Genomic DNA, 21,063 nt, shown 5'->3' on the forward strand with positions numbered 1-21,063 from the left:
TTCCGTAGATCCATCTACGGAACAATATTTTATTTTTTGTGTTTTTTAATGTATTGTAGATCACCCAATTTTTTGAATTCATCAACTCGTTTCTTTGAAGTTAATTTTATGGCATGTCTGTAATATATTAGTCTCACCAGTTGAGAGTTATTTAAACAGTAATGCATTTAAAAGACAACAGTACATAGACAAATAAAAATACAATATATAAATAATGAAATTCAAAGTGTCGAGTACATCATCAAAAACATACGAAAATAAAATATAAATACATTATCTAATATAACTACCGAGTATGCCAGATGTCCTCATGCCTACCATCCTGCGCATCCCTTTCGAATCCACCAAGGACTCTGCAGGCTCTACCCCTAGCATCAAGTGTCCCACGGGTCAAGGCACGATGTCGACGGTACAGAAATGCACTATCTTTCATCCCAATCATATCATCCAGCACACGCCTAGAAGTAGTCCCCTTAGGGAATAAACCTTCTGCAATGGCATCGATCCCCCCCGTCAGCTATCTGACGACACAGAGGAAGAAGACCCTTAGTGTGGTCCAACTGAGCCTGTTGCGAACGGAGAATTTCCTCGTGGGCTGGTCTGGGAGGACCTCCCTCTGCAGCTGGAAGCATGTATGAATGTGAGACTCTATAGTACCATGTGATGTACCCCTCTGCACAACTCCAGACGTGCTCTGCTAGCGTCGCCCGTGCCTCCTTAGGGACCATGTCTTGCTCCCAGTCTGCAAAGACCTCGTCTAATTGCCTGTGAGCCATGGAGAGAGGAGTTGAGAATGTAGGATCGCGAGGTATCGTCTGCTCATATTCAAACTGACGCATGACGCGCTCCAGAAGATAGCATACAACAATGGTCGAGCTGGCGACCAACCATCCAGAATACAGAGCTATCTTGTCAAACGGAACCGCCTCCCAGTGCTCATCATGGCAGCAGTACCTGATGTCCTCTACGGCCATGCGGTCAAGAGCGTGTCTGTAGGGATCCGGCACCTGGTTACCTCTAAGGGGGGTGAAAGCACTGGCACGCGGCATGACCTCTGTGTACTCCTCTACCTCTCCCTAGCCAATAATGTCTGGGAAGAGCTGTAGTATCCAACCCTGAAAAAAATACGGTTATTTTAAAGTACAATAAAAAACTATAAAAAAAAGTAGAAGAGTATAAGATTGTTACCACCAAAAGAGTACAGCTGCCCGCAATTGTCCTTGCCCTCCACAGGCATCCCTCTCCAAGTCTATGGTAATTGTACGCCAGTACAGCCGCTCCCTAGTTGTACACATGGATACGTGCTATATCTGATAAGTACGTCAGGTAGACGACGTCTGTGTGCAACGAGCTCGTGTCTACAAAGAGTTGAGTGCCTATCAAATATAGGAAGTAGCACCTCAGTGCCAGCTCTCTGTGTGTAGCCGGCTCCAACTCGTCCCCCTCAACCTGATGTACCATAGTGAGCTATGCATCATACTATCTTTGACAAATCTAAACCTTACATGGACCCCTCGTGTCCTCAACACCTCTTCAAAGACGTCATCAGGATCGGCCCCTAGCTCAATAATTAGCATCTCCTGAGCTTCCGCCTTCGTCAGCCTACTGTGACAAAGGAGGGTACCCTTGATAGGTAGATGAAGTAGGCATGCCACATCATCTAAGGTGATGGTAATCTCATCATGGGGTAGATGAAATGAGGATGTATCAGGATGCCATCTCTCCGCAAAGGCCGCAAGCATACCATTATGTATGGTATCGTAGCCGAGCATACAGAGGTCCCTCATGCCTGAAGCTGCCAGTACCTCTTGAAACCATGGCTCATCAGGCTGCGTGAGATCTTTAATATTCCTCCCATGGTTGTATACCCTCTAGGGATTCCTACTCTGAAATTTTAAAATAATTCAAACGGTTAGTAATAAGCAAGGTCGAAACTGACAAAAATAAAAAGTAATTAACAAATAAAATTTACTTCTCCGTCCCATATACGCCTAGTTGCATGCTCGTCATACCCTGTCAAAAGGGATGCGTCTACAAGACCTCTAGGGTACCAAATAGGCTCCGACACATGCTCATCCTCGTGTCCCTGCGTAGGTGGCACATCAGATCTTGCATCGCCCGTCACTACTACAGGCACAGGAGTAGAAGTAGAAGTAGTGTCACAACAAAGTCTGCAGGGTGATGGCATCTGTGAAGAACCCTCTGCATCATCCCGGGCACTCCATGTAGTAGTAGTAGACGGGAAAGTCCCCTCAAGTGGGACAGCTGTAGAATGCTCGGTTGTAGCAGGTGTATGAACTGGAACGACAGCTAAGACCCCCTCACGTGGGACAAATGTAGAAGTCCCGACTAGAGCGGGTGTATCAGGTGAAACAACAGCTCCATCAGTCACCTGAGATATAACACGCGCCCGTCCGTGACGCACAGATGCGTGCTGCGCAGTCCTCCCATGTATATCTCTATCTGGCCCGTGAGTCATAATGTCTGAGTCAGTCCAGCCACTACAAACTCTTTTTTGTGGCCTGATCGTCCGTTTAAAACATCAAACAAACCCTACATTGTCTCTAAAGACTATTGCTAACTCCTAAATATCACATTTCAATTCAATTTCAAAACTACTCTAAATTAACAAAAAACTCGAAAAACTTACCGATTAAAATATCGCTTTGAGCTTGTTTGAAGTTAATGTTGGCAAGAGATTTGAAATTGAACTTGAAAGAGATTTGAATTTGAGAGAGTATGAGGAGAGTTTGAGTTTGTATTTGAGTTTGAAATGAAGAGACTGAGGGAGGGGAAAGATCTGGCGTGAGTTATAGCACCAAACCTTTCCGTAAATCCATATACGGAAGACTTTTGTAGATTTAGATGCATCTACGGAATAAAGCAACGTTAAACAAAAAAAGGTGCTTCAAGAGATGCATTTACAAAAACACGAGAACAAAATGGTCGGTTCGGTAGTGCGTGAGAGATGCATGGGTATGTTGAAAAATTGTCTCAATTAACTATAGTAATATCATACTATATCATAGATTTTGTCGACTCATATTGCATGTTCATCAGAAACTAAAATATGTTTATAATATTTTTAGAATTTAATTACAAATAAACCAAAAGTATTTAACTAGCTCGTTCGTCAAAACACATCTCTCTATGTTAAATTATTTCATTAAAATACTTTTGCAAATAGCTTTATGATATTTTTAAGCTGCCATAAATATGTTTCGAGTTGATGACATTTATATAGTATATATGATATTTTATAGGCTTAAATGCAGTTTTGCCCCCTCAAATTTCTCAATTGTTTGATTTTGATCTCCCGTGTTTCAATTATTTGATTTTGATCCCTCAAATTTTGTAATTGCTTGATTTTAACCCCTGAGTTCGAATTGTTTGATTTTCACCCCTCAAGTTTGTCCCCTTTTGCATTTGACAGTTCCTAATGACACGTGGACTAAATTTCTCTTTTTTTGTTACTTTATCTCTTCTTTTTTTTTAAAAAAAATTCTTCTCTACAACTTTATTTTTCTTCTCTTTTTAATAGTTATACTTTGAAAGTAATATTTAAAAATCTTAAATATTTCATTCAACTTATGCGTAATGATAAATTATTTTGACAAAATAAAATAGATCACTAACTAATTAAAATAACAAACTCTTTGGTCAATAACTCTCTCATAGTTAAGCATAAAGTCCCAAAGTCTAATAATCATATTAGTCCTATAAAATTTCAATTTTTTATAAGGGATATTGCGTGTTTGTCCGTACATTCTAAGCTGAATAAAATATTTAAGATTTTCAAAATATTACAGTTAAAACTTAACTATTAAAAAGAGGAAGAAAAATAGAATTATAAAAAAGAAAATTTATTTAAAAAACAACAAAAAAAAGAGAAATTTAGCCTACATGACATCAGATGACTATTAAATACAAAATGGGACAAACTTGAGAGGACAAAATCAAGCAATTAAAATTTAGAGGCCAAAATTAAGCAATTAGAAAACTTAGGGAACCAAAATCAAACAATTAAATTATAAGGGATCAAAATCAAACAATTGAGAAATTTGAGAGCCAAAAGTGTCTTTAAACCTATTTTATAATATCTAGTCACAAATTCTTTGGGCGCATAGGTATTTGAGTCATGTGCACTTTGATTTGAAGGAATTAGTATTTGGTCTACTAAAACTCAAATTAAAAAAAAAAGTTATGTGATTCTAGCCAAATGTTAAAGCAAACAGGAGTGTCTTTTAAACAAAAAAAAAATTCTAGTTTCTACGAATAAAAACTTTGAGTTGTTCGATCTAAATCTATTTGACCATTTAAGAACTAAGAGTCATGGAGGTAAATATTGTGGCTTTTGTTGAATTATTTTATTAATCCATTAAATATGACTCATGTAATTAAACATTTTACTTTAAATAAAAGATATATTAATATAATGATTATTTAGGTTGATGGATAATTAAGTAAATGGGTTTTTTATTTTGAAATTTAAAATAAAATTTAAATCCCTCTTCTCCCTCTTCATGACTATTAGGACTTGACTCTTAGGATATAATTGGATTGTTGGAATAAAGTCCCTATAAAAGGGCACCTTTTGTAAAGCAACACAAACTTTTCTCATTTCCTTCTCATTTTTCACAAATACACAAAGGTATCGTCATCATCAAAGATACATATAAGGAAGAAGAAAGAGAGGAGAGAATAAATGAAATCAAGAATCACTGATATGAATCCGGATACGTTCTTACTGTTTATTATAGAAATTAGAACACCGTCAAAATCATGATATCAAGATCCAAAACATAAAATTTTTGCTAACAGTTGGTATCAAAGCCTTGATTATCGAAATTGTGATTTTCCAGTATTATATGTGTTAGAGTATAGTGCCTTAAAATTGAATTAAAATACTGCATGTGTGTTTCAGTTCATTGCATTATGAATCGTAGTTAATATGCATTTGGAAAGCGCTTTGATGATGAAAATGCATAGTTGGCTTATATTATTACTGTTTTTTATAGGCAATGCAATTTCAATAATCTAAAAGAGTACAAGGGATACTTGCTCGATAATACAACGTCAGTCATTAAGGAAATCAACAGACCAATGAGACCATAACGTAAAATTACAAGTTACATTTTATATATTTAATGATAGTAAGAAACAAGTTTCAGTCAAAAAGCTTATATCAAATAGAATATGCCAAAAGGAATGAAAAGAAAGAAGCTGTGACATTCCTTATGCCAAAATACACATCATCATAACCAAATGAAAGTAAGCTTACTTGTATAGTATATCCAGTTTTTTTTAGTTTGAAATTGTTTGGTTAATTCTGGTTCAGAAATAATTCAACAAAGGACAGAAATAATTTAACATCAGACTTTAATAGAACCAACTGTTTGATTCATTGAAAATAAGTTTGTAACAATAAAGATTTTTCTACCAACTATTTGATTAATTGCTTTAACACGCCAGGATTTTTCTTTCCATTTAGGAGTATGCCAACTCAAAGTTCATCCGAGCGCATTATGTGTATAAGTTGGCTATAAAAAACATTTTGTTCACGTTTATTTTGAAATTGTAATGTCTTATATCAAATACATCACAAGAGTGGACGACACATTTAACACAAGATGTTGAAACTTGATATGATTTTAGAAAGGATGGAAGAGATTACCAAATTGAGCAGCAATAAAAGAGAAACAAATAAGAAAAGATTGAAGAATGAACCACCAATATATTTAGGCAGCAACTAATATTTTAATGCATTTTAGTTGTAATCTAACAATGTAACACATTTGCATAATGTTATAAAATTGGATGGTATGTTTTGGACTTTTTTGTGTTTTGAAAATTGACTCTGCATAACACTATGATTTTTTTCAATATTGTTTTTTGGTGGTTAGCATCTCCGGACACACCTTGTTATTTTAAAAAAAAAAACAAAACAGGAAACTTTACGAAAGTGCATTTCCGGATAAATTCTTCTTTTTTTATAGAAAAAATATATGGATTCAAAGATGTATCTCCAAAGTCTTCCATGAGGATATGATAGAGTTTATAAGGTTCTTATTGCTCTACTTCTTCTATAAATCGGGTCACTTATCCTATTTTCTTTACAAAAATCTGAATGAATCTATATCCCCATCTTGCATTTGTGTATTTCAAATGCTCAAATTTCCTATTTTGAATCTCGAACTAAAATCCAAATTAAATACTCTGTTGTGATATACAAATAATCGGAGATGTGTCAAGCTCGAGTATCGTTCATCCTCCGTTGACAACGAATGGAAGATATGATACACTATGTTTGAACTGAAGACGTTTGATTATTTGAAAATTATGTAGAGCGCCTTTTACTGTTACTTAACAAATAGTTTGATTGAAGTGGATGCAATATTTCAAAGATAAGCCAAAAATATTATAAGGATGTCGCAATGTCCTATATGTTTCAAATGACATATACTATTAAATTTATGTAATGGTTACTATGTAATATTTATTTTAAAGACTTGCTAACCAATGCCCTCAAGACACTCTTTAAACATACTAAATAAATAAAATATTTTTTATAAAAGTCAACATTTCGATTTCCAATATAATTTTAATGCATTGACTACACGCATTTTAATAAAAACATACCACTTTAATCACTTAAAGAGTGGCTCAAAGACACTAGTTAGCATTTTCTTTTATTTTAATGTTAATTTATATTAGTTTTCCACTATGCCATTATATGCATCATGAAAAAACTCATAGACTAATGAACTAAGAAGAGTTATGGAAATACATCTCTTAAACAACCTTTTTGTACATACAAAGATGCATCTTCCAAACAAATTTAAACATAACAAATATTTGTCAACAATTTCGATGAATTGTGTGAATAAAATATGTCCAGAAATGCACCTCCAAAAGCTAAAGACTTTTACAATGGTGTAGTTGAATACATGAGGGTGAAAATAGCAACTCCCAAGAAATATATGATTTTTTTTAATTTAACACATCAATTATTTTAATTTGTTTCTAATACTACTTTTTAAAAGCACTCATAATTTTAAGGATTAACTATTAAAATTGCAAAAGAAGATGATTGAACTCAACTTTCATCAGGATAAAAAATGGTACCTCCCTTTAAAATGCCCATACATTGGACTACGATACAATTTCCTTATATTCGATTACACATTTCTATCTCACACTCATCAGATCGCAATGGCATGAACACTACCTTCTTAATCTATAAGATCACAAGTATTGCCGAAGGCTCTCCCCACTCATAGACTCCATTTCCTGTAGAATTTCTTGAGCAAGAGATTTAACTGAAAGCTCCACATCCTCAAGAAGTTCACCAAGGAATGGGATTGTTTCCGCTAATAATACTAAATATTATTCTTTCAAGTTATCTATAAAATGTTTAATAATTCTCAGGCTCAGTATTCTAGTTCGCGTCTTCTCACTACGCGTCTCCATCAAAACCTGCAAAATAACCAAAAAAATAAAGACAAATATTCAGCTGCCAGATAATGTGGATAACTTGAAATGATTACTTTAAATTTTACTAAAGTACCAGAAAAAATAGCATTTTCAACTTAGATGAAGTACAAGATACTTTATTTTCATCTTACTATCTTAGATGAAATAATAGATACTTTATCCTGGGATATTGTTAATGGTATCATATACGCAACACACCATCAATTGAGAGTACACCAAAAATAGAAATAACTAATGATATCTCGTGGTTCAGAAGTTTCCACAAAAGTTCGGAACCAGCTGTGACATCCATTTGGCCGATGCACAAGACAAGTAGGTCATCAAATTCCTTCACGCTAGGTATACTCGGGTTGTTGTCATCTAGTGATGCTAGTGAATCTAGGACAAGTTGAGAGACGATAGGTTTTAACAACATCTGTAACAAGCAACATAGGAGAGTCAGATTATGACAAACAAAATCACTGCAAAAGGAGGCTTAATGTCTAAAATAAATATTTTACTTAATTATAAAGTAAGTAACAATAACTTATAATGTAGATAAGATAGTGAAGATAACATGCAAATTAATGTCAGATGCAATGAAAATTTTCACAAACAAAGATGCCGAAAAATCTTATAATGGAAGGTTACGTTCAAGCTAACATAAAAAAATATCTGCATAAAATTTTTCATGACAACTCTATACTGAATAAATAGTGTAAAAAATATACTAACCTGGAAACTTGAGGACTCAAGAAACTTCAAGCTCCCAGTGTCATAGAGGAAACACTTGTGTAAGGATGAAGAGACTAGTGTCCTGAGATGCCATCCCTTGATAGATAAGCTAATCACGAACCTAAAACCCTATCCATGGTGATTCTTTCAAACAAGCATCAAACTCAAATTAAATCTCCAGAAAGATCATAAACATCAATCTAAACACAAATATACAACCAAATTCAATTCATAATGCATGAATTCGTGAAATCGAATCTTAAAATGTATGGACAAACCGTAAGAGCATGGACATATTCCGGATCCCCCACACGTCGAAGATGATTGGAAGAGCTTCCTGGATGTTCAGTAATTGCCTCTAAGTCTTCAAAGACCTCTGATCTTCCCTCAAACTCCAAAAACGATTTCTCTTTTTCTTTGATTTCGTTGAAGCTTTAATACAATTTCCTGGGCTGCTATCCTTATGAAAATCCTCCCCTAGCATTTGAGCATGTTTATGTATTTATAGAGAACCCATTAGGTCAACAATTATAGACAAAATCTTGATAAATCAAAGATTGAATTTTTGGAAAATTTGTTTTGTAAAACTTCTAAAATAGGCCAATTTCAATCCAATCTTTTGCCAATCTTCTTTCCACGAAATTAGATCAAATATATTGTCTAATTGATGATTAAATATGATTGAAATGCTCACTTCAATCAAATATTTGCTAATTATTTTATTTATTTGAATTATATCACTTTTTAAATGAATAAAATTCAATATAAATTCAAATAATCAACATAAATTCGTGGCCTTGGGATTGGATCTCTTTGATGACTTGGGGGACAAGTTTGGACCATAAAATACTGGGCCTATTTGCAAAGAAATCCATTTTGAAGCCTTTTGTTTCACATTTTTTCCCTTTGAAATCGTCCAACTTTGACAAGGCATATCTCCCTCAATTTTTAAGATATGGAAGAGTTCTAGGACTTTTCGGAAACCTCAAGATGTCCTTTACAAGCCTATTTTCGAGATTTTTTCCATTTGAGGATTTTATCTTGATGATATGGGCTATGACAAAAAACTACTTTTGGTTGACTTTCAAAAAGGACCTATAATCTTTTGATCCATATCTCTCAAATGAAGCATTTTTAGACTTGGCATGTGAGAGAAAAATTTGTAGAGAATTCATTTTCCTTTAAAACGAGCTTTGGATGGGAAATTTGTGATGTTCCATGTAGAAGTTATGGTTGGTCAAAGTTCAGTTGACTTTCTCCGATGAAACCCTAATTTAGAAACTTTAGGTTTTGTTGATTTCTGAACTTTCCTTGATGAATCATGATCAATCCTTGATCAAATGATGAATGATACTTCAAAATAAGGATGTTGACAAAAAATCAGGAGTTTTGACTGTACTTTGACCACAGTTGGCTTTTAGGTCAAACTAGTCGACTGTCAACTTTCTAAGCAAATATTTGGCTGGGAAATCATTGGAATTGAAGCTTGTACTTTGCCATAGAGATAGTTTGAAACATCATAGGCCATATGAAATCCATTGGAGACTTTGATTAATTGATTTTCTTCAGAGAAGTCAAAACCCTAGTTTAGAAGGTCATTGTTTAGGAGGATGTATCTTTGAGCCTTGAACTTTGGTATGAGCTTGAATAGGGGAAATGAGATGGGCAAATTTTGGGGTATGACACCAAGCATGCACAAGGGAGGTCTCCATGACTATGTCGCTCCTATCTTAAGGTGCACTCGAATCCGGGTATAGGATTCATCTTCCAAAAAACCCAAGCAACCTTGAAAAGTAAAGCAATAAAAAAAAATACATTGGTGATGTAAGCCCTAAGGTAAACCCCTCTTTAAAGACTCCCCAGCAGAGTCTCCAGTTCTGTAATACGGTGAACTGACTTTATTATTTCGCAAGCAATGTTGCGGTGAGCAAGAGTCGCCACCGACTTTTATTTTGTCCAATTTCAGGAAAGGTAAAAAGAACAGAAAAAGACCTTTTTTTGAAGAAACGGGCTCGGGTGGTAAGTTATGAAAAGGGAAGGAGTAAGCACCCTTTTCATCCACAGTTCTCTGTGGGCTCTTAGTTTGCTTAGCTCATGTTTGTTTATTGTTTGTTTGAAAAAAGAAATTTTTGAAGATAAAAGGACTTTAGCTTAAAAGCGTAGCCTTTGTTTTTGAAAGAGGTGTGAAAAACAATTTCTTTGTTTTGAGCAAGCAAACTAGGAGCACTACCCTATACTTTGTCTTTTCTATACATTTTAAATTTCCTAGGACTAACCATATGGGTAGGTAGTTCCTTTTTATTGGACGTGCGGGACAATCGAAGGATCGTCGAATGGTCATAGAAGGCAACGTGTAAGGATGTCTTAGCATTCGAAGGGACTATCTTCATTTTCGCAGGCAACTCGAGGGACAATATCATTTCATTGTAGGCAACATTGAAGGGACATCGAGGGACTATGATATTTTTATCGAAGGGACTATGATGATTTATTCGTAGGCAACCTTGCTAAGACATCCCTACATTCGAGGGACTTGACCATGTTAATCGAAAGGCAACCAAGAGGGGTGTAACAGTAAAATGAGTGTGTTAGATTCGAGTATTTAATTATCTTGAGTTAGTGATCTAACGATTACTTTTATCTTACCATACAATCCTAAACCATACATCTAGACAAATAATAATAGCAGTTATAATATGCGGAAAGTAAAGGCAGAAACATAAAATCCTAACTATTACAGGGCTTCGGGGAGGGGGTTATAATCTACCAAATGGGAAATTAAAAATTATTACAAACCCCAAAAATGAAATTAAAGCGAGAATAAAATATGTACGAAATTAAGTATAAAGCTTGTGAAAGTCCATAAAGCCTCAATAATAGTACCTCGCAAAAATCAAGAAAATGTTAGAAAAACATTAAGAAATAATGATGAGAAATAGAGCAAAAATATGAAACAAGCGATGATAAAAATATACAAAATAAAATCTAAAATATCAACTAATATTGAATTCTAAAAAAAGAGATAAAAAAATGACATGCGTTTTGGAGTTTTTTTCTTATAAAGAGAAGATAACAGTCTAATTCTAAGATATATAGAAAACTATTAAATTTTGTATTTTTAGATATTAAAGGGAAAATAAAAGAAATCTGATTAAATGACATGTATTTTTGGATTTTTAATAATTAAAAGAGAAAATAAAAATCGAAGTATAAATATGTTTCTTATATTTTTGCAGGAATTAAAATGATTATAAAACAAAAATCAAACTAAATGAAATAATAAAATAAACTGGGCTAAAAAGTAACCCAGTGGGGTGTGATTAAAAAAAACTGGGCGATGGCCCAATGGGAGAGTGCAGGCCCAAAAGATAAAAACAAACTCAGCAAGGGGGTTCATGGGCTCAGCTGCGGGTGAGAACTAAAATCTGGTTCATGGCCCAATAGTTTTTCATTGTTACTCATTGCAAATGTATTTTTAATGACATAAATAAAAAAGAAATAACAAAATCATGTGGCACATTATCAATTGGTCATCTTTGAATCAACTACCTAACTAAGAATATAACATACCTATTAACACCCTTAATTACCCTTTTGTGAATTTTAATATTGCACTAAGACATGTCCATTTTTGTAACTTGCTAAATCAAACTTCACTAACACCAATCATATTTCACCATTAGTCCAAGTGGCACCCTTTCTCCATTTTTTCTATTGGTATTTTCTATACACCAAATTAACCACTGTGTAATAATAATGTTTGCAAATTGGCATGACCCGGTAGACATTACCATACACACTTTCAATATCAAACCCCATTCCTATTTCCCTCTCATTCTCACTTTTACATTCATTCTGCTTCCTCCCTTCTCTCTCCACAAAAGCTTGCGACTGCTTCCTCCCTTCCACCGGTAACACAAAAATGTTTATCCCTTCTATCTTCTACATCATGTTTTCTTCTCATTTTGATTTTTATAACATCTCATGTTTCTCCTTTGTTTGTTCTTCATCATATTTCGATTTTGTCATTCTGCTTTTCATTTTTATTGCGATTTCAAGGTTGTTCACGCCATTTTAGGGTTGTTTTTGGGTTTTTTTTCATGTTTCGATTCTGGTTATATTTACTTTCTTCATGAGATTTGGTTAATCGTTTATGATTTAAATCTGTAATTTAGTAAAGTTGAGGTTTTTATAATGATATCTTTAGTGATTTTAAAAAAGTTCATAAAGTTATGATTTTTATATAGTTCTGAAGTGAACCATTTTTCTTTGTTTTTTTCCTCAAGCTCTGATACCATATTAGAGTTTGACCTAACTCATCCTTACAAAATCGATTGGTAAGGTGAGGAGTGTCACCCTATATAAACTCTTTCAATGCTCTATCTCCAACCAATGTAAGACTTTAGGATTTCTTAATACCAAAACTAAAAATCAGAAACTAAAACCTGTTTTAATTTTTAGTTTTTAAAACTGAGACAGAAAATCAACTACCTAACTAAGAATATAACATACCTATTAACACCCTTAATTACCCTTTTGTGAATTTTAATATTGCACTAAGACATGTCCATTTTTGTAACTTGCTAAATCAAACTTCACTAACACCAATCATATTTCACCATTAGTCCAAGTGGCACCCTTTCTCCATTTTTTCTATTGGTATTTTCTATACACCAAATTAACCACTGTGTAATAATAATGTTTGCAAATTGGCATGACCCGGTAGACATTACCATACACACTTTCAATATCAAACCCCATTCCTATTTCCCTCTCATTCTCACTTTTACATTCATTCTGCTTCCTCCCTTCTCTCTCCACAAAAGCTTGCGACTGCTTCCTCCCTTCCACCGGTAACACAAAAATGTTTATCCCTTCTATCTTCTACATCATGTTTTCTTCTCATTTTGATTTTTATAACATCTCATGTTTCTCCTTTGTTTGTTCTTCATCATATTTCGATTTTGTCATTCTGCTTTTCATTTTTATTGCGATTTCAAGGTTGTTCACGCCATTTTAGGGTTGTTTTTGGGTTTTTTTTCATGTTTCGATTCTGGTTATATTTACTTTCTTCATGAGATTTGGTTAATCGTTTATGATTTAAATCTGTAATTTAGTAAAGTTGAGGTTTTTATAATGATATCTTTAGTGATTTTAAAAAAGTTCATAAAGTTATGATTTTTATATAGTTCTGAAGTTGTGATTTTTATTCTGATTTGAATATTTACTTTTCAGGGATACTCATTTTGTAAAACACATTCATGAAGATGTTTACAGAAATTCATAAACTTGTCATTTTTTATAAAGTAGTTATTCGGAAAAAGTTGTGATTATCATTTGTAAAGTTGTAAAGTTGTGGTTATTATAGTGATTTCTTTAGTGATTTTGATAAAGCTTCATAAAGTTGTGATTTTTATAAAGTTGTGAAAAGTACTTCATATTGATTGTTTATGATGTTTATGTTTCAGATTTGAAAAGTACTTCATAAACTTCCACATTTATGCTGATGTTTATGTTTCATATTTTTCAGCAACCATGTCTAGAGCACCTATCATGATTTCTGACTTGAAACTCGAACAAAACGTGTGGAAAATAGCTATTCGTGTTGTCGATGTATGGGACGTCAAGGAACGCAATGGCCAGCAACATCTTGAAGCCATTAATCAAGATGCAAAGGTTGTGTTATTTATTTATGACATATGTTTTAACATTTTTATGCTGCGATATTTATACGTTATCAATGCGTTACAACTACAGGGTGATCAAATCCATGTTGTATCCCGCTCTCGTGGCTTTGAAAGATGGAAGAAGACCTTGTAGGAAATGAAAACCTTTGTCGTCTATAATGGTGAAACTATGTTCAATGACATGCCTCTGAAAGTTTATGATACAAGGTGTTTTTTAATTGTGCCACAACTATCATTGTCGTTGACGTACCAGACATTCCACAACACAAGTTCAACTTCAAGTCCTTCACTGATTTCAAAAGTGGAGATTTCATTGTTGATCGCCTTTACGATATTCCTTGACAAACTTTGTTCTTAGTAGATTCCATATTAGAAGCATATCCTTTACAGTATTAATGACACACTTTGTTTTCTAAATTGTGCACATTGTCTTTTTCAGATGTAATAGGTGTTGTCCAACAAGTTGTTAGGACTCAAGTATCAGGTGCTGGCAAATTTTTCTACTGCAGGTGTGAGTTAAATTTTTCTGCTGCAGGTGTTGTATCATGTCAAAAATGAATTTAAAAGAATAGAATGCAGGGCAGGTCTACTCTTTGGTTGCTCACTTCACTGTGTTTGTTGTTTTAAGTTGAATGTGCATAATTTCATTACACTAACTCGTGATCATGTTTAATGTTACATGGTCTTCGTGAAATAACACGGCAGCAAGGATCTTGAAGGTTTTGTGCTCCTTAATTTTGACGAGCTAAGGACTTTACTGGGTCAAGTTTTTACATGTTATTATTGCACATGCTTAATGCTTGCAGCTTAATGAGAGATTATTGCACTTGCTGAATGCTTGCAGCTTAATAAGGGATTGTTCTTTTTTTATTTCTATCATAAAATACAGGTTGCATTCACCTCAGTATCCCTGTCAGCACCCTGTAATGCCTTTTATCCATCCTGAACATATTCACCAGCGCTTTGCACAGGTATAGGAACCTACTAAATCCCCTATTTGTTATATAAAAAATCTCATATTTGTGACTAATAGTCTTAAACTATGTTTTATCAAGGTGCATAATTTTCATGTTACTCAGAGCATCTTTTATACTACAAGAATTGAAATGAAGCATCTTTAAAATGTTACATAAAGCTTTAGGTAAATAAACCTTCACAGTTGATGAAGACAAAAAATAATTTGATAATGGTTGTGTTGTGTAGTGTAGGCCAGGCTTGGCTGTATGTAAAAGTATTGAGGAAGTGAATTTGATAATAGGCAGGTCGCTGTCAAAGTGTTGAAATCAGATGCAGCTGAAGGAATGGCACAATTTAACCAAGAAGTTGAAGTTTTGAGTTGTATAACATGTCCAATTTACAAAAATGCATCTGGAATTACAAAAATTTACATGTGTTAATTTGTCCAGAAGCATATAGTAAACCTTGTCTCAATAGTATATGTTAAGTATGGTGAATCTGTACTGAGTCGCTTTAGTTTGTGTTTTGTATTGAAAATAATCTTAATTTGTTGTCTTCTTCATGAAAATGATTTTGTCTGTGTGTTATATGGATTACCATGGCTATAGTCCTACCGTTTGGAATTACAAAGAATCATAAAATGCATAAAATAAAGTAGTCCAAATAAATGAAGTTTAAGTAGAGTGCATAAAATGGGAAACAGATAGTACCTATGATTCTACTGCTCCTAGGGGGCGTAATACTTGGACGGAAATTATAGAGATAATATATCCCATGAAAATGTAAAACAAAATCATAAATTTACATTTTATTCAATGTGTAGTTTTCTGCATCAGTTTGTTTAAAGTTTTAAGATAAACTCCAAGTTTTCTGCATAAATGAATTTACATATCCTGTAGCATTGAAAAACTGTAAGAATTTTATAACACTTTGTTAATAGATCTTTTGTGTAGCAACTCAATCTTCAAGATTTAAAAAAAAAAATCAAACTTGATTTTATAATATGTCAAAACATAGGTTGCAGTCCTATGTGAGAGACTTGTCCACATCAATGCTTTAAACTTTTATTTAGTATTTATAATAGTATTGGATTTTGATTTTCTGTTTCAACTTAGCAGAGAAAAAGTCGTGTTTTAACACATCACTTATCACACCACTCACAAGACTTATAATTAGATCTCAACTTGCAGGTGCAGATGGAACTAATTTAGACTAAATCTAATCTAATTTAATTATTTAAATACAAAAACAAGGGTATCACTATAAAGTCTACTGAAAAAGTTTACTGTACAAAATACAAAATACAGGTAGTAGTTTTGAAGGCATTAAAATATGCATAAAGTTGGTCTGACAAAATAAATAAAGTTGGTCTGACAAAATAAATTATGGACAAAAAAAATACAATAGCTTTGATAGTCTTTTGGCAAAAAGTATAAATTTTGAATATAACAATCCTACATATCAGCTACTGCTATCACTTGGAAAAGTAAAACACTAGGTATCAGCTATTACTATCATGTGCAAGATAGTGGTTTTGTTGCTTAGCAATATTGCCGGAAGTGTAGATATAATTTAGGCTAAATTACAGTTTTGGTCCCTCTGTTTTGGGTTTTCCACGATTTTGGTCCCCCTATTTTCTTTTTAAACAGTTTTGGTCCCCCATCCCAATTTTGATGCATTTGTTCATATACTGTTCATGTACGGACATCTACTGTTCATGTACGGACATGGACAAAATTGGGATGGGGACCAAAAGTTTTTAAAAAGAAAATAGGGGGACCAAAATCGTGAAAAACTTAAAACAGGGACACCAAAACTGTAATTTAGCCTATAATTTATGCATTCACAAAAGCTAATCAAATATGTAAATAAATGGACCAAAGCTTGGCATAAAATGAGTATTGTTCGGTACACAATGGATTTAAAATCCACAATTCTTCTACTATCTTTAAAAAATAATTATATATAAATATTTTTACTAAATGTTACTACACTCGAGCAAATTTCAATTCCACCTATTATTAAATTTTAAAATATACTATTACCTTTTATACAATTTATGCTAATTAGTCAATAATTAGTCAATCAAAAGCCTTGTATAAATCATCTGGTGTTTATTTTAATAATTGATTATATCACGTGGATTATACTTGTCATTGCTAAAGACACAATAAAACTATTTTTAAAATATAATTGATTATATCATGTGTATATAATCTAATTTGTAAAATATTTTTGTCGATAAAATTTAAGTTTTAATTACATAGGACAAATATAACATTATAAAGAGTTTAAATTAATACTCTTAAAATTTATTTGGTAAAAAGTATAATGAATAATAGATAAAATAAATAATTTGTTAACATTTTTTATTTATAGATATTAACAAATTTATAAAAATAATAAATGTTATGATTTTAAATGAATCAATTCATTTATGTAAATATAGTTAAAAATATTAAATTAAATGAAAATAAACATAAGTAAAATATGCATGAATAAATTAGTAAATATAATATAATTATATGTTTGAATGAATGATATCAATCTTTTATGATTTTTTTTATGATTATAAACTAATTTATATTAATATTTTATGATGTAGGGTAATGTTAGTAGTTTTGTTGCAAATATTTTAGTGAAGTAAATTTAACTAAAGGCATTAGCAACACGGGAAGGCATTAGCTCTCGATCCTAATCCTAAGGCAACATCATGGAACATAGACTTTGTTAATGGGTACAAGTTTCACACTCAAGAATGGAGTCATGGTAAAAAGACTACTAATTATGGGGTATATGTTAAAGGTCTTACCAATGGAGGAGAAAACGATTTTTATGGCATCATCCAACATATTGTTCAATTGGAATACAATGGCTTTAGCAACAAGATTGCCCTATTTTATTGTGATTGGTTTGATCCAAGAAATAACAGTGGCACAAAAGTTATTACTGAGTACAATATTGTTGACATTAAGATGAATAAGCAATATCGTCAGTATGACCTATTCATTCTTGCACAAGAAGCAAAGCAAGTGTATTATGTCCCTTATCCAGAAACGTGTAGAAATATGCGTGGATGGTGTGCAGCAATCACCACAAAACCAAGGGGTTATATCGATATTGACAACACCGGGGATGAAATTCCTTATCAATTTGATGAAATGTTACCAGTTGTGCCTATTACAGAAGTTGAACAAATACGTGGTTTAGCTGACGGGGGGTTAATTGATGACGAGGTCGAGATGACAATGACAACTGACCCAATGACTCAAGATTGAGAGAACATTTTATCTTGCGTTTCTATATTTTAATTTTTTTTGGTTAGTAGAGATTTGAAAGGACATTTTAAAAGAGATGAGTAGTTCATAATCTTTTCATGTTTTAGTTTCTATGTATTAAATTTTGTTTAATTGTAGGACTTGTTGCCGCAGTTCTATGTATTACATTTTGTTTAATTGTACGACTTGTTTAATTGTGGTTCCTATTGCTGTTTAAACTAGTGTGAATTGTGAAAGTGTTATGACAAACTAATGATCTGATATACTAAGTGTTGGCAGCTGTATTGTATATTACTATTTGAACTAGTATGAATTGGTATATTAATGTTTAAACTAGTATGAATTGTTTAAATGTTGTGATATGTGAAAATGTTATATATAAATTTTTATTGTTGGCAGCTTTATTGTTTGCTTCTATTCAAATGACTGGACAAAACGGAAAGAGAAAAGCACAATCGAGCACAAATAAGTAAGATGACTTAACCTTTTCACTAGTTAGTTTCTTTGAAATTTAATATTTTTTTATGCATTTTTGCTAATGTTATTGATAATGTCAATTGTGTAAAAAAGTGTTGTTCACAGGTTATGTCGCCAACGACAAATTCCACCGGGGAGTATTGCTATAAAGAATTCTCGTTTGGTCCATAGGAAACCTGGTTCAAACAACCCACCACCACCACCTACTCAGAGAAACCATCCACCACTAATTCAGACAACTAAAACATCACTGCCTACGCAGCCTTCACCATCGATTCAGACAAAACCAACACCACCACCCACTCAGCCTCCACCACCGATTCAGACAAACCCAACACCACCACCTTCGCAACCTCCATCAAAGACTCAGAAAAACCCAACACCGCCACCTACAAATCAGCCTCAACCGTCAATCCCGACTTATGAGGAATTCAGATTCATTCCTACCCCGGGATATACTCAACATGTTTTGCAAAGTCCTACTCATCACACCACAGAAGAGGACATTCATGAAGAGGACCAAGAACTTTCTAATGAGGAACAACAAGAACAAGATGGTGGGTAAAGAACGAAGATCTATATTATGGAAAATACTAATGCGTAAGCAAAATTTAAATAAATTACCTTTGTTTTTATTACCCAATTCAAATTTTTTTGCTGGCTTGTTCGCAGTAGTATTAGATGCATATAAAACATTTATAAAACATGAGTCAGGCTCAAGATAAGCCAAGAATTCTCACTAAGAGAAAGGTTTCTTCAAGGGGAATCAATAAACTATTCTGCCAATGAAACATGATTCAGAGTACCTAACCCAATAATTACAAGACTGATATCCAATATTTATATTTTCATATTACAAACTTGGTAGTGCTGTAATCTTGTATACTTTAGGTAGCAATGTTAAACTATGTGACAATAGCATAAAGAAACCCTCCTTTTCAATTGTTGTAATCTTGTATACTTTTGGTAGCAATGTTAAAGAAAGAATGAGGATATAAAGAGATAATGCTCTGTGGCATTTGTTTGGACCAGAAGATTAGCATTGGAAAAAAATCTAGTTTAATATGAAAGAACAGGACTAGTCACAAACTATAAACATTTAATTCATCTTGTTACCATATTAGCTTACTGAATACAACTTATAATGAAAACAGAAAAACTTTATTTTATTAGTGCCAAAAATTTTAGACAAACCGACCATCCGGCTTTGACGCTTTGCACAGGATTATGTATATATATATATATATATATATATATATGTGTGTGTGTGTGTGTGTGTGTGTGTGTGTTTTCTCTCTCAGGAAATTGATTTGGGTGTTATATATGTGTTTTAATTAATGAACATTTTGCTTTGTAGGTTAAGTCCAGGCGACCTTGTTGCCCAAATGTCCAGAAAAGTTGTAGAAAAGCTTTACCGGGGTACTTTTTATAATTATAGTGAGCTTAAACGCGAAAAAAGAGAACCTGAGAGAAAGGAATGGTTCAACATGTTTAAAGTAAGATATGTAATTTCTTTTTTAGTAGCTTGATCATAATATATATTGTTGAGTTTAAATTATTTTTTGTATATTTTGTCAGTCGCTTGTAAGCTAGGACAGTTGTGATGATGCTAAAATTGAAGACTTGTTAGAACAAGATTTGTTCTGATCAATATTCTTAGTTTTGATGATAACAATGTATATGAATTTTATATAAGACAATGTGGTATTCTAATCCTATGCATTTTCCATTTCAGGAAATATATGAAGAGTATGCACAATTCAGCGCAAGAAGCACTGACTCAGAAGGTTCAAGTATGCAACATCAGAACATGCTCTCATAAGACATCAGAAGATGGTCAAGCAGAATCAGAACATGGTCTATTGAAGCATCGGAAGAACTTGAGATCAGAAGCAGAAGCACTTAAGTTCTTATGGTATCACGCTAAGAAGCACTTCAAGGTCAGAAGACAAGAAGATGCTCTGCACCAAGCTGAATGACTCTGATATTCAAACGTTGTATCTACAAAGATCAGATCCGAAGCAAGTACAAGATGGTAGGCTACGCTGACTTACAAAAGGAACGTTAGAAGCTATTAAAGGCAAAGTCAGTTAAAGCAGGAAAAGCAAGGCTCGATATGAACAAATGCATCAAAATTGGGATGGGGGACCAAAAGTTTTTAAAAAGAAAATAGGGGGACCAAAATCGTGAAAAACTTAAAACAGAGACACCAAAACTGTAATTTAGCCTATAATTTATGCATTCACAAAAGCTAATCAAATATGTAAATAAATGGACCAAAGCTTGGCATAAAATGAGTATTGTTCGGTACACAATGGATTTAAAATCCACAATTCTTCTACTATCTTTAAAAAATAATTATATATAAATATTTTTACTAAATGTTACTACACTCGAGCAAATTTCAATTCCACCTATTATTAAATTTTAAAATATACTATTACCTTTTATACAAT

General features: G+C 33.1%; 1 protein-coding gene, 1 long non-coding RNA gene and 1 pseudogene across 3 annotated transcripts; 1 reads left to right on the forward strand and 2 right to left on the reverse strand.

The window, feature by feature from the left end:
* Positions 1–473: 473 nt before the first annotated feature.
* LOC131634101 (uncharacterized) lies at positions 474–1,049 on the reverse strand. The gene has a single exon (XM_058904768.1). It carries the CDS (start codon positions 1,047–1,049, stop codon positions 474–476), a length of 576 nt encoding a protein of 191 aa, XP_058760751.1.
* A 6,149-nt stretch (positions 1,050–7,198) lies between these two features.
* On the reverse strand, positions 7,199–8,448 carry LOC131634102 (uncharacterized protein At3g06530-like; annotated as a pseudogene).
* A 4,478-nt stretch (positions 8,449–12,926) lies between these two features.
* LOC131634110 (uncharacterized) lies at positions 12,927–15,425 on the forward strand. Of its 2 annotated transcripts, none has more exons than XR_009293481.1 (4): positions 12,927–13,061; positions 13,739–13,884; positions 13,966–14,866; positions 15,099–15,425. It is a non-coding gene; the product is annotated as an uncharacterized LOC131634110 (long non-coding RNA). The 2 variants fall into 2 exon arrangements; XR_009293482.1 differs by having other exon boundaries at positions 15,104–15,425.
* Positions 15,426–21,063: the final 5,638 nt, after the last annotated feature.

The sequence above is a fragment of the Vicia villosa genome, unplaced genomic scaffold, assembly GCF_029867415.1.
Source record: "Vicia villosa cultivar HV-30 ecotype Madison, WI unplaced genomic scaffold, Vvil1.0 ctg.001227F_1_1, whole genome shotgun sequence".
Lineage (NCBI taxonomy): Eukaryota > Viridiplantae > Streptophyta > Magnoliopsida > Fabales > Fabaceae > Vicia > Vicia villosa.